The 24,559-nt window shown below is 38.6% G+C and overlaps 1 protein-coding gene across 3 annotated transcripts in view; it reads left to right on the forward strand.

Moving 5' to 3' along the window:
- The window catches only part of LOC121954632 (equilibrative nucleoside transporter 1-like), a 45,483-nt gene that overhangs the window by 9,104 nt on the left and 11,820 nt on the right, over positions 1–24,559 (forward strand). The window contains exons 1-5 of one of the 3 annotated variants that reach the window (XM_042502267.1): positions 9,266–9,356; positions 21,104–21,194; positions 21,417–21,498; positions 22,662–22,843; positions 23,899–24,038. In XM_042502267.1, the coding sequence (XP_042358201.1) occupies positions 21,166–21,194; positions 21,417–21,498; positions 22,662–22,843; positions 23,899–24,038 (433 nt within the window). In that variant the 5' untranslated portion in view covers positions 9,266–9,356; positions 21,104–21,165. Of the gene's footprint in view, positions 1–9,265; positions 9,357–20,463; positions 20,534–21,103; positions 21,195–21,416; positions 21,499–22,661; positions 22,844–23,898; positions 24,039–24,559 lie in introns of those variants that run through there. The other 2 variants (XM_042502268.1, XM_042502269.1) reach the window with 2 other exon arrangements.

The raw sequence follows: 24,559 nt of genomic DNA on the forward strand, positions 1-24,559 counted from the left end.
CGTGGATGGCCCTTTACTTAACAGCAACTGAAAATCTTGTTTTTGCTTACCTCTCAGTGGTTTAACTTCTAATGTTGCAGAATTGTACTGCAGGCTGTGTTTGTACACAGTGATGTTACTGCTGGGTGTTGTTACAGATACTGTGAAGTTACTCTTTAATAGGTCGGTTCAGTCATATGACAAAAGATTTACTTTCTGTTGATTTTGTTTCAGCTGTGGTGCTCAGAAAATTAGAAATATAACACTTCTTTCTTGTTTGGTAGCGTTCTCAGTCCTTCTGTTGTGAGACTATAAAGTGGGCTGCAATTTCTCTTGATTTAATCTTTGTTTTTTTAACACCAATACAGCAATACAACATCAATTTTCATCTTTGAACCAATATGCATGAACAATAAAATGAAAGTATTAATTTGAAATATGACAAACTTTGACACAAAACTTTGTTGAGATACCTTCAGCAAATATTAAATCAAAACTGAAATGTTCAACATCATACACAGCAAGTTCCCAGCAACTTTTTTTTTTAAAAAGTCAAGTGGAAATTAAAATAAAAAAAGAATGAATATTAAACATAGCACCCTGAGGTTTTACAAAAAGTTCCTCAGAAGCTGACACTTTCCCTTTCCCTTTTTAATTAAATAATTTCTCACCACTAATTAAAATAAAACGTTAATACAGATAATTGTCAAAATGCCAAATATCAGCACTGATAATCTGCCGGGCAGATAATCTGTCAACCCCTCATCCAAAATCTAAATATGGAATGATCACTGCTAAAATAATCCAAAAATATGTATACATTAACTATGGTTACAATAACATAAAATATTTGGCAGGTTTTTGTACAAACAGATTCCAACTTCATTCTGGATAGTACACATAGAACATGTTTTATCAGATAGTCCCTATAAAAAATGCTGACAGTCGTCTGTTACTTATCAAGGCCATCTCCCGAGAATTGTAGTTATCATGTAATTACTTTCCCTTTAAATTTCACTTTAAGTTTTCTTCAGCACTAATATCCTTGAGTATGTCTTTGTGAATGTGATGGCTTCAGCAGATGGCCTCCAGGCTCCAGAGGGCCAAGCAAACAAGGGGAAAGCGCAGGTTTAATGGGTTGGTATCAATAAGACTGGAAAATACAGCTGGTGCCGTCTCACGCAACAATAGAGAGAGAACAATTGACTAATGGATATCGTACTGGCAAACAGGATGCTATAACACCATAGAAAACATGGTAATGGCAGAGCTCCAGAATCTCAAAAAATAAGAAGACCTTGCCCTCAGTTACCTCTGTTTGATTATTTACCATTTGAGGACAGTCGGACAGGATGGCTGATAGCCTCTGATAAGATAAAAGGATGGGCCAGGATGAGGACTGATAAGGATGATCTTTGAAAAGAGTCAAACAGGGAGAAATCACTGAGGAGAAGAGTCGATCTATAGATGGTCATGAAGTAAAACGTAAACAGGAGCAGAAGTATTTCAGCAGCTGAAATTGTCAGCAGGGAATTCATATTTCCTGAATAGATTTAACAGGTGATCTTACTTACTGTATGTGGGGAACATACTGTACATGCACAAAGAAAACATATCTGATTGCATGGAGCTGTGGAACCATTTTCGGCCTAAGTCAACAAGATATGATACGCTTATACTTTAACACACATGTGTGCTCACACGCAGCTGTATGGTAAATGTGTCGGGCACACATCATGTGTACAGAGAAGGAATGAGCACATGAAACCACTGAACAGCGCACATGTGTACATCAGACTGTACCGTGATAAACAACAACGTAAGAACTAGTCAAATTAAACACAATGTGCGATTTAATATTTAAAAACTCAAGAAATAAATGTTATGGAATTCCTATACATTTATTTACAATTTAAGACTGCTACAAATTTTCCTTGGTTGTAAAGGAAAATTCAAAAATGTACTTAAAAATGCACTTAAATGTAATTGCAAGACTGACATACTCAACAAAAAATATGAACAATACAGTCTTCAAAAATGATTTAAAAAATGTATCACTGTGCATTTCAACAACTGTTGACACAGTTTCACAATTTAGTTTAAATATCTATCATTGAACAAAATAACAAAATGAAAATGAGCTTTAAAAATGTTTAATGCAGCTGCTTTTTAGTTAACTGCAACTATATGTGACAAAGTCTCAACGTTGCGCTTGAAAAACCCAAATTTAGTTTGGGTATAAATACTCTATGTTTTCACATTTTCAGTGTGAAACAAATGTTTGCGCCAAAATAAACTTTCAACTTGAAGATAAATGAAATTATAGATTCAGCTTATATGTCCAAAACTAACTGCCTTAGAATTTAAATGTAATTTGGTACTTTGAAACCTGTGTTCTTGTGTTTTTTGGTCTAGGTGACCAATGGAGACAACAATTTATAAGACTGGTCCCGTACTGTGCGAGAGGGCTGCAAACAAACAGGCTGCGATGTAACCACTCAGGGCATGTTTGCATCATCAATTTACTTCCGCTAAATGTGCTTGTTTTGCCACTGATAGACTCAGATTATTGTCATTAGTTCCTGACAGCATTATGGAAAGGATCCCTGCAGAGACAGACCTTTTTGTTAAAGAGTAAAATCCTTTTTTTTAAACCAGAGACAGCCCCGAAATCAGCATCACCAAACCCACCAGACTTCATTTAAATGAACAGTAGTTTTAGGGTGAATTGAGGCAGAATATTTTCAAATCTAACTGGGCAAATTAAGGGTTTATTTCAGCCAACAGTTGGCAATTGTTGGAACGGCGGAAAGACGAACCAGGATGAGTTTAGTGAGTTTTATTCTGTTTCTGTCTACTTTGATTTGCTTTATGATGAGAAAATGATTGTTTATTTAAATGCAGTCTGGTGGCTTTGGTAAAAGTGAAATTAGGGCTGTTTCTGGTTAACTTAATTTTTTAACAAAAAGGTGTCTGTAGTGATTCTTTTTTTTAAAATGTCAGAAACTTATAATCAGAATCTGTGCATGTCAGTGGTTTTAAATTTTAGAGCGCAGTTGCCCATTATTGTTGCACTGAAGCCAGTTTCGCTGCTGCCAGCTGCAACCCTCTTGATCAATGCAAGACTACTTTCAAAAAACTGTAGTCTCCATTAGTCACAGAGACGCAAAAGCATGGGAAAAAAGTGACCAACTTAAAAAAATGCTGACCATATCCTTTATGGTAAACTGATGATCCTGACCACAGTTGGATTCTTCCCTTTGTTGGTGACCAAGCGTCTCTGTTACATGTCAGGCTGAAAGGGTGGTGTTATCGCAAATTCCTCTGAGTATTATATAGAGTGACAGTTGGGTGTGGTGATTCAGACATGAAGACTTGTGATATAGCAATATATTGGCATCAAGGCACAAATTAAAAGAAGTGAAATTAACTATAATGATTAAAAAATGCCTAATTTGACAATACTGATTAGCCCAGAGGATAAACATCCTCAAAGTTTCAACCCCTATGGACTTCAGCGGGCCTCCACCCATGTGAATGTGGATTTAACCTTTAACACCAACCTTCTCTGTATTCCACCCCGTCATCAGGGGAACACACATGTCAAATTCAAGCCCAACAAGCACAGGAATGTAGAAATGACAGGAATGCACGCTCACACAATCCTCCTCCTCATAACAGAATATGAACTTTGTGTAATTCCCAAATTTTATGAGCTTTCATTGCAAGACGATTAAGAACTTATTGTTGGCCAAAACGATTGATGGGAACTCCTACTTTGCTCCGAGGCCTGTTTCAGTTTCTCTCATTTACATCATATGAATGATCACACTTGTTTGTCGGTGCCAGGATGAATAATGATGTTTTTGATAGATGGGGGAAACACAATAGATGTTATTGAGCTTTACTGAGCAGGAACCTAAAAAATAGTGATGGATGCATCTGAAACTCATTGAGAAATAACATTTCAGCTACAGATTATAGCCCCCTATATCTAAAATGTATTTGGCAATGTGGTTTCATTTTTTAGATTAGTGTGTGCCAAAATCTAAACCTCTGTCAACATTTTGCACATACCAAGTTTTTGATAAATGAGGAAAGAAATATTGAAGGAGTGAACAGGTTTAATTCAACTGATATGATGTTTTGGGATGATTTCTATGGTTTCAACCCACCAGAGGTGCTGAATTTCCAGACAAAAGTTTTAAACTCTAACTAAAGAGGTGAATCCTATTGTAAAATGAGATTTATTTTTGTGAGGGTTTATTGTATTTGGCAGATAACCTTATTATGTTCTGATTTATTTAGACAAATAAATTAATGTCATAATGGTAAATTCATACATTGTCTGCTCCCCTTTAAATTAAAATTAGGAACTACATAATGCGGTGCACCTTCCCAGGTCAAGGATTGCGGAGTGATATGAGAGATGTGATGTGACAAAACACCTTTCTGTGAGTTCAGTTGAGTTGCTGTTGTCCTGTGGACATGAAGGATACATTAAAGTGATGGAGAAACTGAGAGGACATTGTCCCTATGCTTTCCTTACCGACAGCCCTTAATTAATTTCAACTTATAAAGTAAAGGCTTTAAGAAGACAGCCTTACACTATGATGAGTGTTTAAAACATAGCTTTTGTCCCTAAATGCCCCCCTGGATTAAGAGGAATTCATTGTCAGAGTAGTTGCAGATTTGTGGACCATCCATCGTGACAGGGATTTCATAGACCGTGACCCTTGCAGACCACTCAGCTTCTGATGGGAATCTGAAGGTAGAGAAGATTTTGCTCTCACAGATCTCCCTGAGGAGTTTTTTCTTTGTTTGCCTGTCTTCGTCTCTTCAGCCCCAAACCTTAATCCTCCCAAAACGGAGCCAGGCCTCGAAGTTCTTAATCCCAAATGGGATTTACTTCACTCCCTCTGTGTCTCCAGAGCCGTTCAGGGGTTGGAGAGGCCATCCACTGGAATTCCTTTTTCTACCGCTGTACTCTTGAATCTCAGTATGTGGTCAGAAAGCCACTTCCAGCCCATTCATGTCATGCCCTCCTCCTCTCCCCAAGCTCGCCTCTCATGCCACAGACTTCACAGGATATTCTTGAATTAGACATGTACGATGTTTATTTGCTCATAAACTTGTGTTCTAAAAATGGCATGAGAAGGAACTGTGTGGGGTCAGCAGGAAGTGAAGGAGTTCATGACATAATATTTTCTCTTGACAATAGAAATGAGTACAACTATGCATCAAAAATGGGGCCATTGATTGTTCCTCCAGGCACAAGCTGCTGTTGGTGAGTTCTTATCACGCTGATTTGGATTATTGTTCAGCTTTTGCTGCCTGAAAACGGCTCCACTAGTTGCTGGCAGATATACAGTATTATCAAACAGGTGCCTCATAGAAATCAGTTAGTGACCTCAACGACACATGCACCTGTTTAGCTGTGGTTGAGACCGTTTTCACCGTTGGTGGTTTACTCTTAATTATTTGCAGTCATCTTTTTACATCAAATTTCTCATTTCTGCACAGCTTGTTCCCAATTGCCAGGGTGTCAAAATATGCTTTTTGGGCAATGTCCCTGGTGTCATTACAGTGACAGAGAGAGGCGTCTTTTAGTGTCTGTATGAGACTCACAGAGCGTTCAGCCAACTTAAGACTCATCCTTGTCATTATTAGACAATCAGAGCAATGGGTGTAGTAAAGAAAGCAAAAGTCTGTTCAGGGTGAGTGTGGAGGGATGGTGGATGGGTCGAAAAAGCACAGGACTTTCACCTAAACTGGTGTTTGTGTTCTGTTTGATAAATGTCATGTCATTCATTATGGTGCGTATCCAAAGGATCTGTCATTTCCATGCTTACCATTCAGTGTCTATGAAAGCAGCAGTGATATGCATTCTGGTAGAACAGAGTAGCGTTTTAAAAGACAGGGCTCCTCATTTTCTTTAAGTTCAATTAAGGCTAATAGTCCTCACCTTAGAATAATAAGGTTCTGTCTGACATTTTTGTCTGACATTTTTTCATATATTCTTAGTCTGCTTATAACAATATGTTAGGCTTTTTTTTTTTTTTTTTTAAAGTTATATGCATTTCTGGACATTTTTTTAGAAAATAAAAAGTTCATGTCTATTTTGAATGCAACATTTAAAAGCGCAATATCTTAAAACTGCTCAGAATGCAGATAAAACCTTATAATTCTAAGGTGGCGTATTATACTGACGATGGGGGTTCAGCCCAAGTATCAAAATATGACGAGCAGGGATGGGAACACGTTACTCTGCACGATGGTTAAGTGTTTGTCTAATTAAGGAGGTGTCTGATAGAAACCATGCTCTTAGTTTTTTTCTTGTCTCTGTTTCACCACTTTCCTCTTTTTCTCTTATTTGCTCACGGTCTCTTTCCTGTCTGTGGAAAAACACAGTCAAAACTGTGGCCTTCTGCTCAGAGACGCTGCTGACTGACTTTCCCTATTTGGCCACACATGCCAGAAAACAAATCAGAGCAACACTGTAGAGAGAGCATGTGAGAGATGACTTTAACAGGAAATACAGATATTTAAATGCCCAATGAAGTTTTGAGTCAGAGAGAGAGACAGTGGTCCTTCAGTCCTCTGCAGCCCAACTTCTCCTCGCTGGGTTATGGTAGTGTTGAAGCAGCGCTCCTTTACACATGGTTTCTGTCCATAACCACAGCAGGCTTTTTTTAGACTTGGGGGGGGAGACAGGGTGTGGATGACTGCGTACCTACCACGACTATATGAGCAAACAGCAGAGACCAATGCTTAGTGTGTCCAGACTCGCAAAAAACAGCCGTAAACAACGCCTCAGCACAGCGGCTCAGACAGGCCCAGGTGCTGAAATTATACACTGGTGTCAGTTCTCGCAGACACTTTAGAAAACAAACTGTGCTCTTAAAGCAATAGAAGAGGGGCATGTAGCGTGTTTCCTTTTTCTTTTCAAACAGCAGAACATTTTGTTGCATATAGCATCAATTTATTTCACATTTTCTCTAAAGGATGCATTTGTTCCATTTCATTTAAAGTAAGATTATTCAATATTTCTAATTCCTTTTTAAGAGTGGGAACTTTTAAGCTTTCATGTCAGTTTTACCAAAGTCACATGAATACAAGCTTCCTCAGGCACACTCTGTCTTTCTTATCTGTGTTGTTTTGTACTTCACTAAATGCCTCAGACTGTTGTATAGTGTCAGCATTGACCTTCAGCCTGGATATATGTGCTGTCTTTGCATTTGGGAAATTGCTGTGGTTAAATGTGAATAATGCACAAATGACACTATTCAGGGCACTGTTTGAAAGCTGCAGCTTCCTCCTTGCATACCATTTTGTTTTTATACATTCACAAACAAAAAAGGGCACTTAACTGATTAATTTTCAGTAAATCAATCACGTATCACTTTTTGTCTCATGCAAACGTCCATTGTGCTTTTGGGGAAAAACCCGACAAACAGAACAAACGCAGCTCTTCATTTTCTAACAAGCTATTTAGGACAATTTCATGCCAGCTGCTATGCTGAATAAGCATTACTTGTGGTCTTTTTGAACCTCTATCTTGCTCGAGAAATATGTACTGCTGCTTCAGGAAGTGACTTCTCATCTGTGCAAGCTAACTCAGAACCGCAAATTAATTCTAGCAGTCTTTTTCTCTGGTTGGTCGCTGAAGTTGAACAGCCAGCAAACAAGAAACTATTTGTGCTGGATGCTTTCAGTGACCAAAATTATGACTGAACAGGAATATGAGATGAGATGAGGTGAGATGCTATAAAGTTGTTTCCCATTACATATTTTGCCATATCATTTTACTGTGGTGTCCTTCCCTTAAATAACTCTGGGTATATTAGGTCATTGTGGGTAATGTTGCAAATAAAATCACTCTCCATCTATTTAGTGGTAGGCCTATTTAATGGGCAGTGGTGTAGTATGAAGTATTCTTACTCTTCTACTTAAGTAGAAGTACTAATACAACACTATAAAAACAATCTGTGGCAAGTAAAAGGCCTTCATTGAAAATGTAACTTAACTACAAACTTAGCAAAAGAAAATTACTCTTGTTTATCAAAATAGTTACCTATTGATTTTCTCTCAATTGGATGATTGATTAATCAGTTAAGGGTTTAATCTGAAAATGTATGAACTGTTTGGGAAATTTAACTTATAACAAAAAATATTTATGCAAAAAATATTTACACACAAAAATAGTAAACATTAACAAAAGCTTTCAGATAAATGCTGTAAAATAAAAAGTGTCCCTCTTCCCTCTGAAATGTAGTGGGGTAGAAGTAAAAAGTGGTACACAAACAATAAACTCAAGTTAAGTGCAAATTTGTAATTAAATTACACTTTCTTATCAAGGGGGTTAAATATGAGGAAAAAAAATTGTAAAAAGTTTATATATTGAATAAAAAATTCATTCTGTTGCTTTACATATTTTTGCCATGCAGGAATTCCTACTTTTGGCATGTTTTTGGACAACACAGGTCAGCAAACCAGTTGAGCCAAATTAGGTCTTTTCAGGTTTATTGCCCTGTTTTAAACATTTGTTAGAAAGGTAATCCATTTTGGCAGGGTAACTAGTTATCTATAACCCATTCTATTTCAAAAGTAACAATCCCAATACGGATTTTGGGCCATTTGTTATCTCTCTTCCTCTGTACCATCACCAGTTTGTGATCTGATAATGACTGACAGGAAGTCACAGCATCCTGCAGCTTTAATTTATCACATCAGCAGAGGCTGTTAGTGTGTCAGTGAAGAGATTATTCATCACCAAACGTGACTCAGAGAGGGTTTCCTAAATTTGACAGACTGATAACAAGTAGAAAGACACGGTTATCTGAGGACATTTCAGTGTAATTTCACCTAAATTAAATTCCCCCCGCCTACTCTAGGGAAGATGGATTCAATGAAAATTGGAAATTCTACAATTACAAGTTCAGGCCAGTTGAATTACCTAATAAAAGTTACTGCGTATGTATGGATTTAATCAGTTACTAGTACTAAAATGAAGTCTCTTATTGTGTTTGGGATAATACTGCATTCTAATTGTTGAGCAATCTTCTTTTTATGAGATGGACATACAGTAAGGGACACATGAGTACATTTTACGACTGTTAACAAAGTCAAACTGTTAAACGCTTCAGTATTTTTTGACAGTATCTACCTATATAAATCTACATAAATATATTTTTTTGTGTGTATTGTTTTTTTGAGGAAATTGTGTTTTATTATCTGCTCGTTGTTTTAGTCTGCGTTTGGAAATTGAGTTTTTCGAGGAGCCCCTGAAGGTAGCACGGGTGTTGAGCGGTTCCCCTGTCAGTGAGGACACACAGAGGATCAGACACAACAAGCCTTCACAGACTCTAAATGATAAGGTAGGACGTCTCCTGCTCAGTTAAAGACAGTGTTGACTTACCCAGTGCTACTAAAAGTCTGCTGTTACCGTTATCTCTAAAAATTGGCGACTGGTTGATTTAAAACTAACGTTTTAGGGGCGAACCGGCTGATAAAATAACGTTAACGGTTACTCGTTTCAGTTGGGATTTTGTCTTCTTTCGGGTGTGTTTTGCCAACTTTTATGATCTCATTGCTCGTTTTGACGTCTTTGATTGTGTATTAGAGACAAGGATGCCGGTGGTTTGATGCTTGGCGCCAGCGTGCGTCCTTTGTTGACTGAATCAAATCTAGCGCCAACTTCAAGCATGGTCCGTGCGGCTGGGCTGTGCGGTTAAATCAGGGTTAGCTAAACCGTTTAGCTAGTTTATTAGCCTAACTACAGTTAGCGAAAGTGTTGTGGGCGATATAAAAGGACAAAAAAATGCTGTTTGTTAACTGTATATTCATTATCAAAAACAGATGTTGAGTAAATCTATCAATCAGATTTTGTTTAATTTCCACCCTTCAGAGAACTTCAGTTATATCCAACATGTGATACAGAACACAATTCAGAGAATGATAAGTAATACTTAAAGTCCGAAATATTGCCTTTTCTGTCTAAAAATAAAGGAGACCCAAATATATTTGGTCTAAATTGTGTAGCGCGTGACATTTCCTTCTTGTGGGTAAGCACGTGTGGTACAGGCAGGAAGCTTTTAATGAACTCTTCTTCAGTGGTACCACGTGGGTGATGCTACATCACAGGACCTGACAGTAGAAAAAGTTAAGAAAAGACTCCATTGTCAGCTTTATACACATGTTCAGTGGGGTTTTGGCAGCAGGCGCTTATATCCTGCCGCAGGGAGGGTAAATAATACAAGGTGAATTTATGTCAAATCTGTATGTAGGTCACTCATACAGTCACTGTAATAATTCTTTCAGTAGCTTTAAATGTGCCTGTGGTGCATCAATACTAACTTCAGTTACATTATAAACTGACTTATATGTTTTTATTAGGCTACTCAGTATTTTTGTCATTAATGTTGGATATTTTAATGATCTTTGGGACTGTTCTTTATTTATTAGAGGGGAAGGGTAGACGGGGTGTCACCCCGAAGCTACAAATATTCTTCCTTGCGCCTCCCTGAGTGGGTCCGCTGCATTTCAGTGAGTTACTGCTCTGCTCAACACGTAACAGCGAAGGTCAGGAAAGCTGTTTTAAATGGAGCTTAATCTGTCAGCCAGTGGCAGCCACCCCAAAACTGTCAGCTGGCAAAACAAACAGCGAATGTTGGTCCACAGGACAAAAGCCATGGCAGCTTTTCTAGTTGATAAATAGTAGCTTGCATGGACAGTAATGGTCACAGTAGGATTATATTTAAGCCGTAACAGAATTCAACAGTTTGCTGTTTTATCAATCTGTCTGAATTTGTTTGTGTTTTTGTTGGACATGTGGTCGTGGTGACAAATTTAGCAGCAAATCTGGCATATCTAGTGGCTACGATACACAGTAAATGGCATGCAGATTTTGCGCATTCGTTGTGGTAATGGTGCATGGCCCTCCCTCCACTATTAAGTGAATGTTAGATGTCAAAAGTGAAAAGTTGGAAGATGTAATCCTGGAGCTTTTCAGTCTTGTTGCAGGTTAGTTTTTGCAAACTGTTAATTTTGGCCAAATTTTAAATGAGACAGAATAATTTGATTTAGGTCAAATATTACTATTTTGAGCTTAGACTTGGTCATGTTTTTTTTCAGCAGGAAGCATTCCTCCATAATGTATTAAAGGACTGTCAGAAATTTTTAAAATTCAAGGATAATTTCTTCTTATATTTTATGGCTATAATGATAAATGGTGTAATTTTGGCAATTTTTAAAGAAGACATGCCTTTGGTGGATTTTGAGGCATGATTTCTTTAAAAACATAACATCCACATCAGTATAACAGATGCTTATATGCACCCAGAGATGTTGGGATTATCAGCATGTTTGCTCTTAAAATCGGCAGCAAAATGAATACAAATAAAGCCATTTAAAGTTAAATGTTCCTCTCCTAAGCCAAAGTAAAAAGCATTTTCCAGTGCTTAAAAAAAGACTTGGCATCCTTGCCCCTGTTTGCACCACCTCCTGCCCCCTCATAATAACCAACAGTCCCTTGGGGGAAAGTTTTGTCTTATTCTTGTAAAATGTATTACAGGATTACTATAACACCTCTAAATGACGAGGAATCTCTGACTGTGAGTGAGTGTTTCCTGGCGTGGCTCCATGTCACACGTGTCTGTGCTATTTGTAACTCACTGACCCTGAAGCAAGAAGACAAGCGCACCAGAATGGTGGCTTTGTTTTCCACTGAACAGCAGATGGGACAACAGCATCGACCCACCGGCACCGCTGGGTGCACATGAGCATCTGTGTTATAGGAGTGGGTGTTATTTTTTTTTCCCTCTGTTTTTTCTAAGTTTAATGGCAAAGTAGGAAGCAAATGTCACTCATCATAGACTCTGTTGGCAGAGTTATATGTTCATGACTTTTGGCTGATCCTGTGAAGATAAGATTAGGATATACTGACTCATCGAGGAGAAAATGGAAACCCTCAGTCTTACTCATTTAAACCCGTCGGCACTGACTGTAGCGCAGTCATGGTGATAAGTGGAGTTGCTGGTGCCAGTTCATCAGTCAGGTATTTATCCAGACCGCTTGAACCAACTAAAAAGACAGCTGGAGATGGGCTTTGTTCCTCCTCTCTGAGTGGCGGGAAATGATTTGGGGTGTAAAGGGGCGGGTCTGCATGAAGACAATGAATTTGGACACCTCCTCTGCTCGCTGCTCCCTCCCGCTTCTGGCATGGATGGGATTTTGTTTTCTTTGCAGAGTTTTCCCCCAGGATTTATCTTTATGCTGCTCTCATTAGTGTCTCACGAAAGTCTCTTTTCCCGTCTCTGTTCCTTTGTTTCCTGCTTTTATTTGTATTATCCTGATTATACAAAGAATGACAATTGCTGAGGGTCACTCCCCTGAACAGACCTGTGTCTAGGTGGAAATTACTGACATAAATCATATCATATACATAACTTGTTTGCAAGCAGAAAGCACCGACTGTAAGTGCATATTGTTACAATCAAATGATTCCTAGGGGTCCTTGAAATCCTTGAAAGTTTGTGAATTAGAGGGGTAAAATCAAGCCCTTTAAAAGTTTTTGTAAGTAGTAAGAATGCACGATATTGGATGTTTTGCAGATAAGCCGATATATCACAGCTCATTTTGCAGATAACTGATACTGATAATATATATACTTTTTATCACCCCTTATTTCAATGTACGTAATATTTAATGTACGTAATCATTCATTTTGAATTTTGATGTTTTGATGCTCAGCCCTAACTTCAACTTAAGTTTGATGTTTTGTAAATGTTCACTTTGTCAATAAGAAAGAAAAAAAGTTTTGTGATTTTGGCAGAAATCAGCATGTTGGCCGATTATATTTCATTTTAAAGCCTATATCTGCTGATACCGTCGCCATGACAATATTATGGTACATCCCTACTAAACAGACTCATTGGAAGTGCTTGAATGTATATGTTTTGTGCAAGAATATAAATTGAGTTCTTTTGGTATGTCTGCCATCACTGTAACATAGACCAGTTGACAAGTGTCAGCACATCCAAACCTCGATTTTTCTTTTTGATTGCTGTCTGTGAGCTTCTTTAAAGCCTGCTAGACATCATTATAACATAATTAATACTGATCCATGATTCAAACTTTGTTGTGTTGGGTCCTTGAATTTGAGAAAACTGGACCTTGAAAGTCCTTAAAAAGTCCTTCCCAATTGGAAGTTTAAGAAAGCGTGGGAACCCTGCATTCATGACAGTAAAAAATGAGTGGAAAATGGTAGTTTTGTTTTAAATGCCCTGATAAAGACCTGCAGTTGTTGTCATATGTTGGCTCTTTTATTTAACAATTTATCCACTAAAGGCTTTTTAATGTTTCCTTCCTTGTTCATATATTTTTGGAGTGTTTGGATTGCCTTCCTGTGTATCCTATTGTTTCCTGTTTTCCATGAGCACCCGACCCAAGATTCTGATCTATGATTATACAGAGCAACCAGTCATCTCTCTTTTTTGGGGGGGGAATTGGATTGTTTGGAGTAAAGCAGCCCCTTGTAAACATTTCGATGTTCGTTCTTCCTCAAAAAGATGTTTGCAGCGGTGTTCGTTCCACAGTACTCCCTGTTGACAGTAAAGAAGATTATTCATTTTACAATCTCTGATTAAATGTAAAGAGTTGAAATATCAGTGCAGTTTTGTCTCTTGGTGATGAATGATCTGGTAGAGACCTGATTTGAGAACAGCGTGCATGCGTTAAGCTAAAAGTTGTGTCTTGATTGGACTGAGGTGCAGTCAGTGTTGTTAGAGGTTTGTTTGAGTTCATTTTATCCGTCTCTATGTGTCTTTGTCAATCAGTTGTGGGGATCTCACAGTGTCACCTAGGCCTGCTGTGTCTGCTTGGTGTGACTTTGAATACCCAAATGTCTCTCTGTCAATGTGAAAGTGATGAGGTGACTGTGTGTTGCCACCTGTCACAGTCCTCCTTTTCAGAGCATGTGTTCCCTGAAGTGAGCTTTGGTTCGGGCTGAGAAGTTGTTTAACCTGTTGAGTTTTTTAAAAAAATGTTGTAGTCAATAAGATTTAATTTAGCCACCCTTATAAAACCAGACAATACTTTGGTATAAAAAAACTGTTTGAAGGGACGGCCACTGACTGTGAGAATGGCTTCACACCAGCCCTCAGTCTGGGCATGTGATGGGAAGTGGTTAAATGTTGAGGCAGCGTTGCATCTGCTTCCATGGTGACCGGCTGTAAATACTACCTCATGTTAGATTGACAATACATGACTTACTTACATTTAAAAGGCAACCACTTATTGTGATTTAATGTACATTAGTGATGTTTACTTGTGCTTTCGGGTGATTGCTGCTGTTAATTAAACATATACATTTAATTGCAGTGACGATAGAATGATCTTTGTTGTAAAAATATTTGGGAATTTGTCAGTAATTCTGTGTGCTTTTTAGGGGTGCGGCTAACGGGCTATTCACAATGAATCAATGAATTGTCAAGTCTGTAAAAAGTTTTAAAAAAAGGACCCAAATTGAAACATCCAATTTGTTTCTTTTCAGTCCAAAACCCAAAGACTTGTCAATTCCTATCATAAATGACAAACAGCATATTCTCAGATTTAAGAGGTTTCAATAGAAAATGTTTGACATATTTGCTTGAAGAATGATGCAAATGATTATTTGATTATCTAAAAAGTTGGAGATTTTTTCATAATCCGCTGTTTTATTTATAAGCGAAACAGTGCAGCTGCAGTGAGCACTGGGAGGTGGTGAGACTCTGTGGTTAAATGCTGTGGTTAAACAAGCAGTTAAATCAGAAATTGATTACTACACCAGAAGGCAACAGATAGGCACCAGTAAAGCTTGATATTTTAATCGTTGCTCTTTAATCTCTCTTGATTGGGCTAGTCAAAATGGATATCTTGAGACATGATAGTTTCTGTGGCTTTTCTCAATAGTTTGATATTTTAGAGAATGTAAAAGGCTAAACGGTCCAGTCAGTCTGTAGCTGGATATCTGTTTTTAGAGGAGGTCACTATTGCTGCCCTTGAAGTAAGAACAGGAGGCAGCACAGTGTGAAATGAAATCAAGGCTGTAAAAGTCAATGTGCTGCAACAAAACTGTAATATATTCTTGGATCTTCTCAGGCTGTTGAGCAAGCTGCATTTTATGTACGTGTATGTCCATCTATGTGTTGCAGGAACAGCGTGAAATTGGAAACTTGTGTTGTCAGTGAACGGCATATGAATCATCGGTGAACAGTTTTACGAGCTGTGCATGGGAAGCCGGAGTTAAGTCAGGTTAATTTCTATTCCGGCCCCCAGTAGCTTGTTGCCCCTGAAACCCACCACCCAAAGACTGATTGCTTCCCATACAGGGGGATAATCATACTCTTGTTTGTTGTTTGCATCCTGCCTTTGTTTATTATAGAAGTTCAGGTACAGCTTTTGAGAAAACAGCCCTGTATGGCTTGTGAACACTGAAGGGGGGTGAAGTGCACAATCTTTGTGTTTTGATGTGGCGAGTACAAGGTATTGTGATTCTTTATTTAGTTTGTCCTGTTAATGCTGCATACAATAGATTTTTCAAAGTGACGGTCAAGAAAATTTTAAAGACTAACACTAGGGCTGGGTGATATGGCCTAAAAATAAAATTTCAGATTTTATTCACACTAAACTCGATTTACGATTGTAATCTTTTTTTTTAAATTTTCCTTTAAACCCACTACAAATGACAACGAAATTACTCAAAACAAGTTTTGCTTTTAATTTATTGATAAAAATTAAAGGCAAACTGAATTTCCCTTCTGTTAATAAAGTAAACTGAATTTTGCTTTTGGGGTTGAAGTGAGGGCTGCAAACTTGTCTTTAAAAGTTCACTATGTAGGTTCAGGGGAGAGGGAGTTGATTACATTTGCGCTGAAGGCTGCAATAATTTTACAAAACATTTACATGAATTCATTTATATCCTACTCTTAGTGATATGCAGTGTGACTGCATCAGTAACAGCTTTGCAGTGGGTCTCTTTCCTGTCATACGGGACACAATGGCAAAATGATTCCAGTAATGTTGGCTGCTTTTTAAAGAGTGTGTGTGGACTGATGCTCGTTCATCTCAGAGTGAGACACATTTCTTCCACTCGGCTGTGGATATATTGATATCAGTATCCGTTATCTGCGAAGTGAGTTGTTATATATCCGCATATCTACAGAAAAATCCAATATCACATTTTTCTACTATTAACAAAATGTGATGAACCAACCTGATGATAATGTAATGTGCCAACTTTGTTTTTTTTTTAAAACATGGAGCTTTGCACAGATGTTTTTCATAACTCAAGGGTGGATAAGAGTTAAATAATCATCTGACCAACAGCAGGTGCTTGTCAAAATCCTAGAGTCTAATAAGAAGCCTCAAGCAGGAAATATAAATTCAGCCAATCATAACATATGTGACCAGGTTTTCAATTTGCATAATTAAAATTTTCCTCACAATTGCACCCATGGCAAGCACACTAGCCTGAACTGGCCCTCCTTGGCAAGATTTGCACTCTATTTTTTACCATGACATTAGAGGAGGAAACAATAAATTGCCGTCACTCCTGTTAAATCTTTTTTCCATTGGAGTGCTGATTGTTGGAGTTGGATGTAGCTGAGAGGCCGGCTAGTTAAAGTGTCAGACCGATGCCAAACTGGAGTTTTGTACCACTCTACAGACTGCAAAGTGCCTGTGTGACTGTGTGTGTGGTGGGCAACATTTCAGCAACAGGCAGCTCATGCCAGCTGGCTCGTTTTGATGACGTTAGGTTGAGAGAGGGATACTTTACAGGAATCTGGGACATGGCTTAGCTGGTGTGTTTTAAACTGTAACTTGTAGTGGTGTTTGTAATTTCCCAGGCTATGATAATGTTTGGCAGTTATTTCTCAAACAACCATTCAAACTCACCAAGGTATTGTCTAATCAAAAATCTGCAGAAAAAAGCCACACAGGATAAGCTGGATATTGCTTTAGCATTTAGACTTGATTCATATTATTCCCCTAAAATTAAATTAATGCATTTAATTAAATACATCATGATTTAGGTTTTTACTTAAATTTTCTTACTAACCCCGGTTGGACGATGTCTACTGAATTTGCATATGGTTATGTCCACAGTGAAACAAACATTGCAATGGACAATGACATTGTTTGGGGTGACAGTACAGAAATATTTGTTAATCAACCAACCAAACCAAACTCAACCTGCAAACTGCCAGCTTAATGCATAAGTAACACAACTGTCAGAGCTGAGGACGGAGACAAGAACTGAGTGCCAGTGCCCTCCGAACTGTATGTGTGTTTAAGAGAGAGTGTGAAAGAGAGAGGAGGAGAAGGTGGGAGGTGGACTATTGCACATCATTTTTTTTTGTAAGTTTACGATAATAACTTACTCAGACCACTGCTTCGTTACTTTATGATCCACACACAGGAATCAATGATATTTTATAACGTCGCCAGTAATTTTAAAAAACAAAGGAGCAACAGCAATGTGAGTGGATATTGATTAGTGATGGTGGTAAATCTTTATTATGGTGATGACACACTTGGTTTCTAAAAAACATATCCTTTTGTAAATCTTTTAAATTATGATGTCAAGCTCAGTGATTGATTGATTGATGACTGACAGCTAGGGGTGGGCGATATATCGAATATACTCGATATATCGCGGCTTGTTCAACGTGAGATGTATGAAATTACTATATCGCGACCATCGAGTACAAATTGTCACGTAAATGTTTTAAGCCGTCGGCATGCAATTGTCTTCGGAGTTTTGCTCCGTTCACTCTCTCCCTAGTGCTCTTCTCACAGCAAGCAGCCGACTCCCCCGCCCATCCAGAAAACTCCCCTGCACGCATGCGTATTTGTGTATCAAGTGAGGAAGGAAGAAAGCGGAGAGAGCGAAAAAAACAAACAACTGTTTCTAACTGTTATTGTTTCAAACACAAACAACATATATACGCACATGTTGCCACTCCTCCTGTGATGTGACTGTTACTGTTCAGAGTGGTTTTCGCAGTCACAGCCTGGACTTCTGCCTCTGTGGTTTGCTCACAATGCTAATTTTATTTTACTTTTTAAAATGATATGTTGTTATAAACATGATCAAGCAGAAAAAGTGCACTTTAATTTATATAGTTTTGAAATGTCTTTCTCAGGGGATTCTTGTTGAATGCACTTTTTTTTGCTTTGAGCTGAGTTTTTGTTAAGGGTCTTTGAGAACTAGGCCACAGTAGAAAGGCCTACCATGTCATTATTTATTTTTATTTGTTAAAAGCTTGTGAGCGCAGCACCCTGGTTTGAAATAAAAGGTTTGCTAAACTTAATTTGATTGTGATTTTCCCCTTTTTGCATGCAAATTTAAAAAACTCCAATAGAAGGGTCTACTTGAATCATCATACTACGTTATTTTATGCATCAAAGGGTTGAATTTAACATTTATATAGTGATTTACAGGAGAAATAAAAAAAATCAAGATATATATCGTGTATCGTGATATAGCCTAAAAATATCGAGATATTGGTTATAGGCCATATCGTGCAGCCCTACTGACAGCCATTTCTAATAAATGATGTCATCATCCATCAGCCCAACCCTAAGACAGTAAGATATTGACATAAGAAAATGTTAAAAAGAGACAGTCAGTCAACCAGTATTTTTTTAAGGACAGTGCACTGTTTGTAAATGACCCCAAACATACAATGTCTTCATAATTTTTGTGTTGGAAACTCTTGTTGCCTTTTGGCCAAAGTATATGCTCCCGTATTAGTATATCTGTTCTTTATATTCACACAGAGTACGCCTGGTCTTGTTGTGAATTCCTGTGTAATAAGCAAGCAAGCACATATGGACTTATTTGACAAATATATACTGTCTTTTGGGCACAAGTCCTGTCTGACTTGCTTTACAAACCTTTCCCATAGACCGTTGTTTCTTAGAGTTGCATTTTGCTCAGTCAGTATAATTTAGATGCATAGTACTGAATGGGCTATAGTGTGTGTGGCCCCCTTCATATAGAGCAGTCTCTGTCCTAACTGAAAGCGCTCTCGTGATCAGCCATATTAAATTCGGGCATTACATTACATTCAGGCTTGGTTGGGCTCAGGCTCAGTATTTTAGGCTATGCGATGGTTTCACAAATTGTTATCCATTCTGACAGCCATCACTGATTTTTTCTTTTTTTGACTGCATCTGCTGATTGCCACATAATCTATCTAAAGGTGTTATATTTCTAATCTTTTGTCATGTTTCACTTGCGTGTTTTACATATTGATAAATGCCAGAATACACATACATTTCCTTCTGCTAACACTTTACATGCAAATTTGTTCTGCTCATGTTTCATGACTGAGACCCATCATGTGTATCCTTACAAATGTGGTGAATGCATTCTTTTCCTCAAACATTTGCAAAGCTGTATTTTTTGTTTATTTGTTTGTTGTTGAATTTAAGTCTTCTTCTCCCTACTTTTGCTGAATATCGCTGCATTTCTTATCACATTATTGCCAGCTGTTGATTAAAAAAATGGTGTGAAACCATTGGAGGCAATAGGGTCATATGTGTGTATTCTCGTGCATGAACACAAATGAAACAGGAACCCAGTCATAAGGAACCTTTCAACCTTCACCAGCCTGTTACAATGGGTTGCCAACCAATCAATGCATTTCAGTGAAAGCTGTTGCATGTAAGTGCTTATCATTTATGTATTTACAGAGAACACCCAAACTTTGCCTTGTGTTGTTTAGCTTGATTTGAAGCCAAATTTGCTGTTTTCTTTGAGGAGGAAGTTGAAAAAAAAAAGTTATTCTGTTTGGAGAAGATGTCACACAGCTATCTGAGCACGTCTTCCATCAGGTCCAGGCGAGTAGATGCTAGCACATGGGAGAGAGTGTCGGATAAGTTAAGGGTGGAGATGTGAGCAAAAAGATATGAAAAAATAGGGCAAGAAAATACAAGTTGCACTATGCAAGCCAGGGGAGCAACAGATCATGTGAAGATAATGAAAGAGGCGCAGCAGAGAAACAGTGGATGCAACGAGGTGAGAAATTAGTACGCAGGAGGAAACATGGGGGGAAATGGAGGGAGAAATTAAGAAGACGTAGGTGGTGGTGGTGATTGGGAAAAAAAGAGTGGAACAGATGGTAGTGTAGAGGCAAAATACATGAACAATATGATTCAAAAAATATTTTTCTGAGCTATTACATTTGCTTCTTTTCTGAGCACTTTTGTTTAATTCTCACAGGAAAGAAATAAAGCAGTTAATGTCTATATGCCAAAGAGCTTCATGTATGCTAGGAATGTAAATGTGAAAGTATGAAGGAAGGGTGGAGGAGAAAGGGGAGTTTGAGGCAAAGGAAAGAGGGAGGGATGGACACCGAGATGCAAAGAGGAGGAGGTCCAATGGACAGCAGACAGCGGGGTGTCAACCCACTAAACCTCTGTATAGTATAAAATGAAACATCCAGAGCTTGTTCTGCCTTTGCTTTGCATCTGATTAGAGAAAAGAGAAGTCTGAACTCTGCTTTAAGTAAGTTTATAAAAAGTTTTCTTCAAAGATCAATGGGGGTAAGAAATTGTCATGTTTCAGCACGAACTTTGTACGTTGTAGCACATTCATGAGGAATGCTGTGTGAGGAAGCGTGTGTTTCTGATCGATGTGAAGGATGTCTTGTGAGTTTCTCAACTGTTATACAACTTTACTGTGAAGTAGCACGATTTCTTTGGATTACGTTGTTTGCTTGAGTTCAACAACTCATTGTTCTTTTGGCTGATTTTTCTCAGACATCAACTAAAAATGAAGAGGCTGAGTTGTATCTGTGCTGTGACGTTTGAGGTTTTCTGCCACTGCAGCTGCCATGCTGCCACTGGATTTGGAGCTGACTTTAAACTTAGTCTTAATTGCATTATTCACTGTATGAATTACATTATGCAGCCCATTATTTAAATGTTGTGTTGGCTCACAGGCTGTCTGGCTCATTAAAATATCTAAATATGGAAAGAAGAGACGTATGGCTGCTGATGATAAAAACTTTAGGTGCTGCCAAACTCTAAATGTTTACCACATTAGAAACATGTATTTGTTATCTGTGTGTTTCAGACCTGGCACCACCCTGATCAAATCCTGACTGAGCACGTGCCTCTAACTGCCTAACAAGAAACATGACGGCCATCAACGCACCTCAGGACAAGTAAGAGAAGCTATTGCCAAAAGGAGGGGAAAATGTTGCTTTTTCCAAGTCTGATAACGGTCTGTTACTGTAAATGCAGTGCTCTCATTTCTGTTTTAGTTACAATGTGAGTCGAAATGAAAGCTGGATGACATCCAGTAAATAAGCTGATTGATTTTCAGTTGAATCACTTCATTGATGTGCTTGCATGTGAACTTCCTTTGCTTCCTTTTCCTTTCCCAGATACAAAGCAGTATGGATCATTTTCTTCATCCTGGGCTTGGGAACCCTCTTACCATGGAATTTCTTCATGACGGCAACAATGGTGAGTTAAGCAACATTTTAGGACAATTGTAATCTTTTGAATGTGGGAATATTTGCTGCCAAATTGCAGTCAATCCTAAGAGCAGCAGGCAGATGCACGTGAAAGGAAGAGCCCTGTTGGTGGCCGTGTGGTTGGTAATTGGTTAATTAAAAGGTTGGGCTCCATTTAGAGTAAGGTCACCTAACGTGGAGAAAACAAAGATTGTTTGTTTACATTTCCCTCCAAAAACCACCTGGTTTCAGTCAGGATGGCTGACCTGACTCCAGACGGGTGGATTTCCATGGCAGTGGTATAGCCTTTAATCCCTGGCTATTCTTTTTCAGCTTTAAGGAGTTAACTTCTTAAAATGTGGAATTTCATTGTCCTGGAGGAGTTAATTTTTGACCCACCCTTGGGGGGAATTTTTGTTGGAGCTCAGAAGGCTTTTAGTGCTTGTTTGTTTTGACAAAGGAAAGTTAGAAATCCACTTTGAGAGATTATGTACCTTGAAGACCTGGACCAGACATGTGGCTGAACTGTGACCCTGTTTAAACTCGGTTTTAACATTTTTAACACTTTTTCTCCCCCTCAAAAGGGGAAATAACAACAAAAGCAAAATAAACAATATAAAAACAATATAAGAAATTCTGAGAAGTTTGAAAAACTCAGAGAAACTGTGGTTTCTGGAGGGAAGTCTTGAGGAACAGAGGCAGACAATGATCTTTTATGTTTTGTATGTCACGTTTTCAGCGGTGTTCCTGAACACCTCTGGACAGAGGAAGGTAGAAAATACTAGCGACAGTTAGCCAGCTAGCTCGTAGCCTGATGCTAGTGCTGCATCCATCCATGCAAAGTTACTTTAGAGATAAAATAGCAATATAAAAAGACAGTGATTCTCAAACATACTCACCAGGGCAAAAACAAGGCGGTCATGTCATTGATCCAGCCACACGTGATACACACCTCTCAGGATTGACCCTTTTGGGATCTATAATTGGAAAAATTCTAAAATGTTACAGAAAATAAAGCTTGTACATTGTGAAACATTTTGTCTCTGCCAGGTACATCATTTGACCCAAAATTGTGACTTCATAATGATTGAATTATCATTCACTGTTACTGTTGAGTTTCAAAAGCTGATAACCATCGTGATAAATATGCATCCCTCCGTTCTTTTTCTGTAGTACTTCACAAGTCGGCTGAAGGAGTCACCTGCGGACCTCTCGCCCAATCAGACAATAAATAAGACGATGGAGGGAGGAGATACACGCACTGTGCTGGAGGCAAAGTTTAACAGCCTGATGACACTCTGCGCCATGGTGCCTCTGCTCATTTTCACCTGCCTCAACTCCTTCCTGCACCAGAGGTATACACCCTGCTCCATACTCAAACAGTTACACACACAGTATGTAGGTTTATGTAACATGCAGTCTTGTGTCTAGTATGTACACTGGAAGCTCTGAGTTAATACTACAAGGCTAAAACATGAAATTGGTTACAAAAGAGCGTAAACTATGAAATTGTGAGCGCGAGAATAAATTGAAAGGTGGAAGTCTTTTGAGGCCACACCTTTTACTTTCTCTCTCTTCCTGCCCACCCTCCTGCTTATCGGTGGTCACCACATGCCACTATAGGTAACATGATCCTGGCACATGAATGTATGAATGTGTGCCTCCAGTTTGTTTGCTTTAATCAGAGTTGGATTGAGAGAGATCTGGGGTGGACCTTGACTGCGGCTGACTCTTTCCCTGCACAAACACATCCAGGAATGCTATTTTACCCCCCCCCCCCCCCCCCCCCCCCCCCCCATCTCCCCTGGCATCTCTCTCTCTTCATCATCATACTTACTTAATTCCTGCTGACCTTTTTTTTGTCCTTTTTCTTTCCAAAAGACACAAAGCGTGTTTTTCCTTTATTCTATGAGCAAAGGGGTTGCTCATTGTTAATCACAACACAACACAACACACACTATTTTCAACTTGACACTTTGGGTCAGAGGGACCTCAGCTTCCTCTGAAAGGCAGTAACCTTTTTTCCTTTGTAATTGCAAAATGTTTCTGTTTTTACTTCTGTTTAACAATGAATCGTAATCCAGTCTACCATATGCCCCTCCTTTCTTTCTCCAGTTAGACCTGCAAACCTTTCCGGTTATTCTTCCGCTTCTTTTTTGAAAACATCTCTATTATATGATGAACAGAAGTGTTTGGATATTTTCTCACATTCAATTTATGTTAAGATTTTAATTTTAACACCAGATTTCTTTCATTTTCTTGATTTGACTTTACCTTTTGCATTTATTTTTTGAATTAACATCCTAAGTGTCCATTATGTGTATGGCTTATAATCTCGACTGGTGTTTTGGGAAGCAGACATGATATGAAGTAGTCCGAATTTAATTTCTCCGTGTTGTTTCACTCTCAGGATTCCTCAGAAGCTTCGAATCTCTGGCAGCCTGGGGGTCATCCTGGTGGTTTTCCTGTTGACGGCCGTGCTCGTCAAGGTGGACATGGCCCCCCTGCCCTTCTTCACCCTCACTATGATCAAAATCATCTGCATCAACTGTGAGTATCTAAATACTTTACTAAATAACTAAGGATTTGACCATGGATGTATAAAGAGAGCTGGATATAGTGTAAAAGGCAGGGCCCTGCTGAAAGTCCCTCATGGGCGCATGAGGCCAAAAAAAGATTGACTTCTGCAATATGAAATTACCCAGATTTTCTGCATCATTGGGCCCAAACAGCAAGCGCAAACTTATGGTGGCTGAGCAGTTAAGCAAACTGGAATGAGGATAAAAATGATTTCATGTTGTGGCTCCTCTACACTTTCGAAATGTTATTGGACCAAGAGGATCAAATTCAGATACTGAAAAGAATCGTTTCGTGAAGACTGTGAAGCCCAGAGAAATGTACCCACTGATTAACAGACATCTCTTTCTTAATGTATGTCTATGGGACAAAGTCTTTTTGGGCGTCACATGACAGACCTGGAAGTCGTAATTCCACATTTGGCCACTACGAAAATGAGCTGCTCAGTCCTGCACTGTTCCGTAGGGGATTGGGTTCGACAACCAATGGCCCGA

Source organism: Plectropomus leopardus, chromosome 15 (assembly GCF_008729295.1).
Source record: "Plectropomus leopardus isolate mb chromosome 15, YSFRI_Pleo_2.0, whole genome shotgun sequence".
Lineage (NCBI taxonomy): Eukaryota > Metazoa > Chordata > Actinopteri > Perciformes > Serranidae > Plectropomus > Plectropomus leopardus.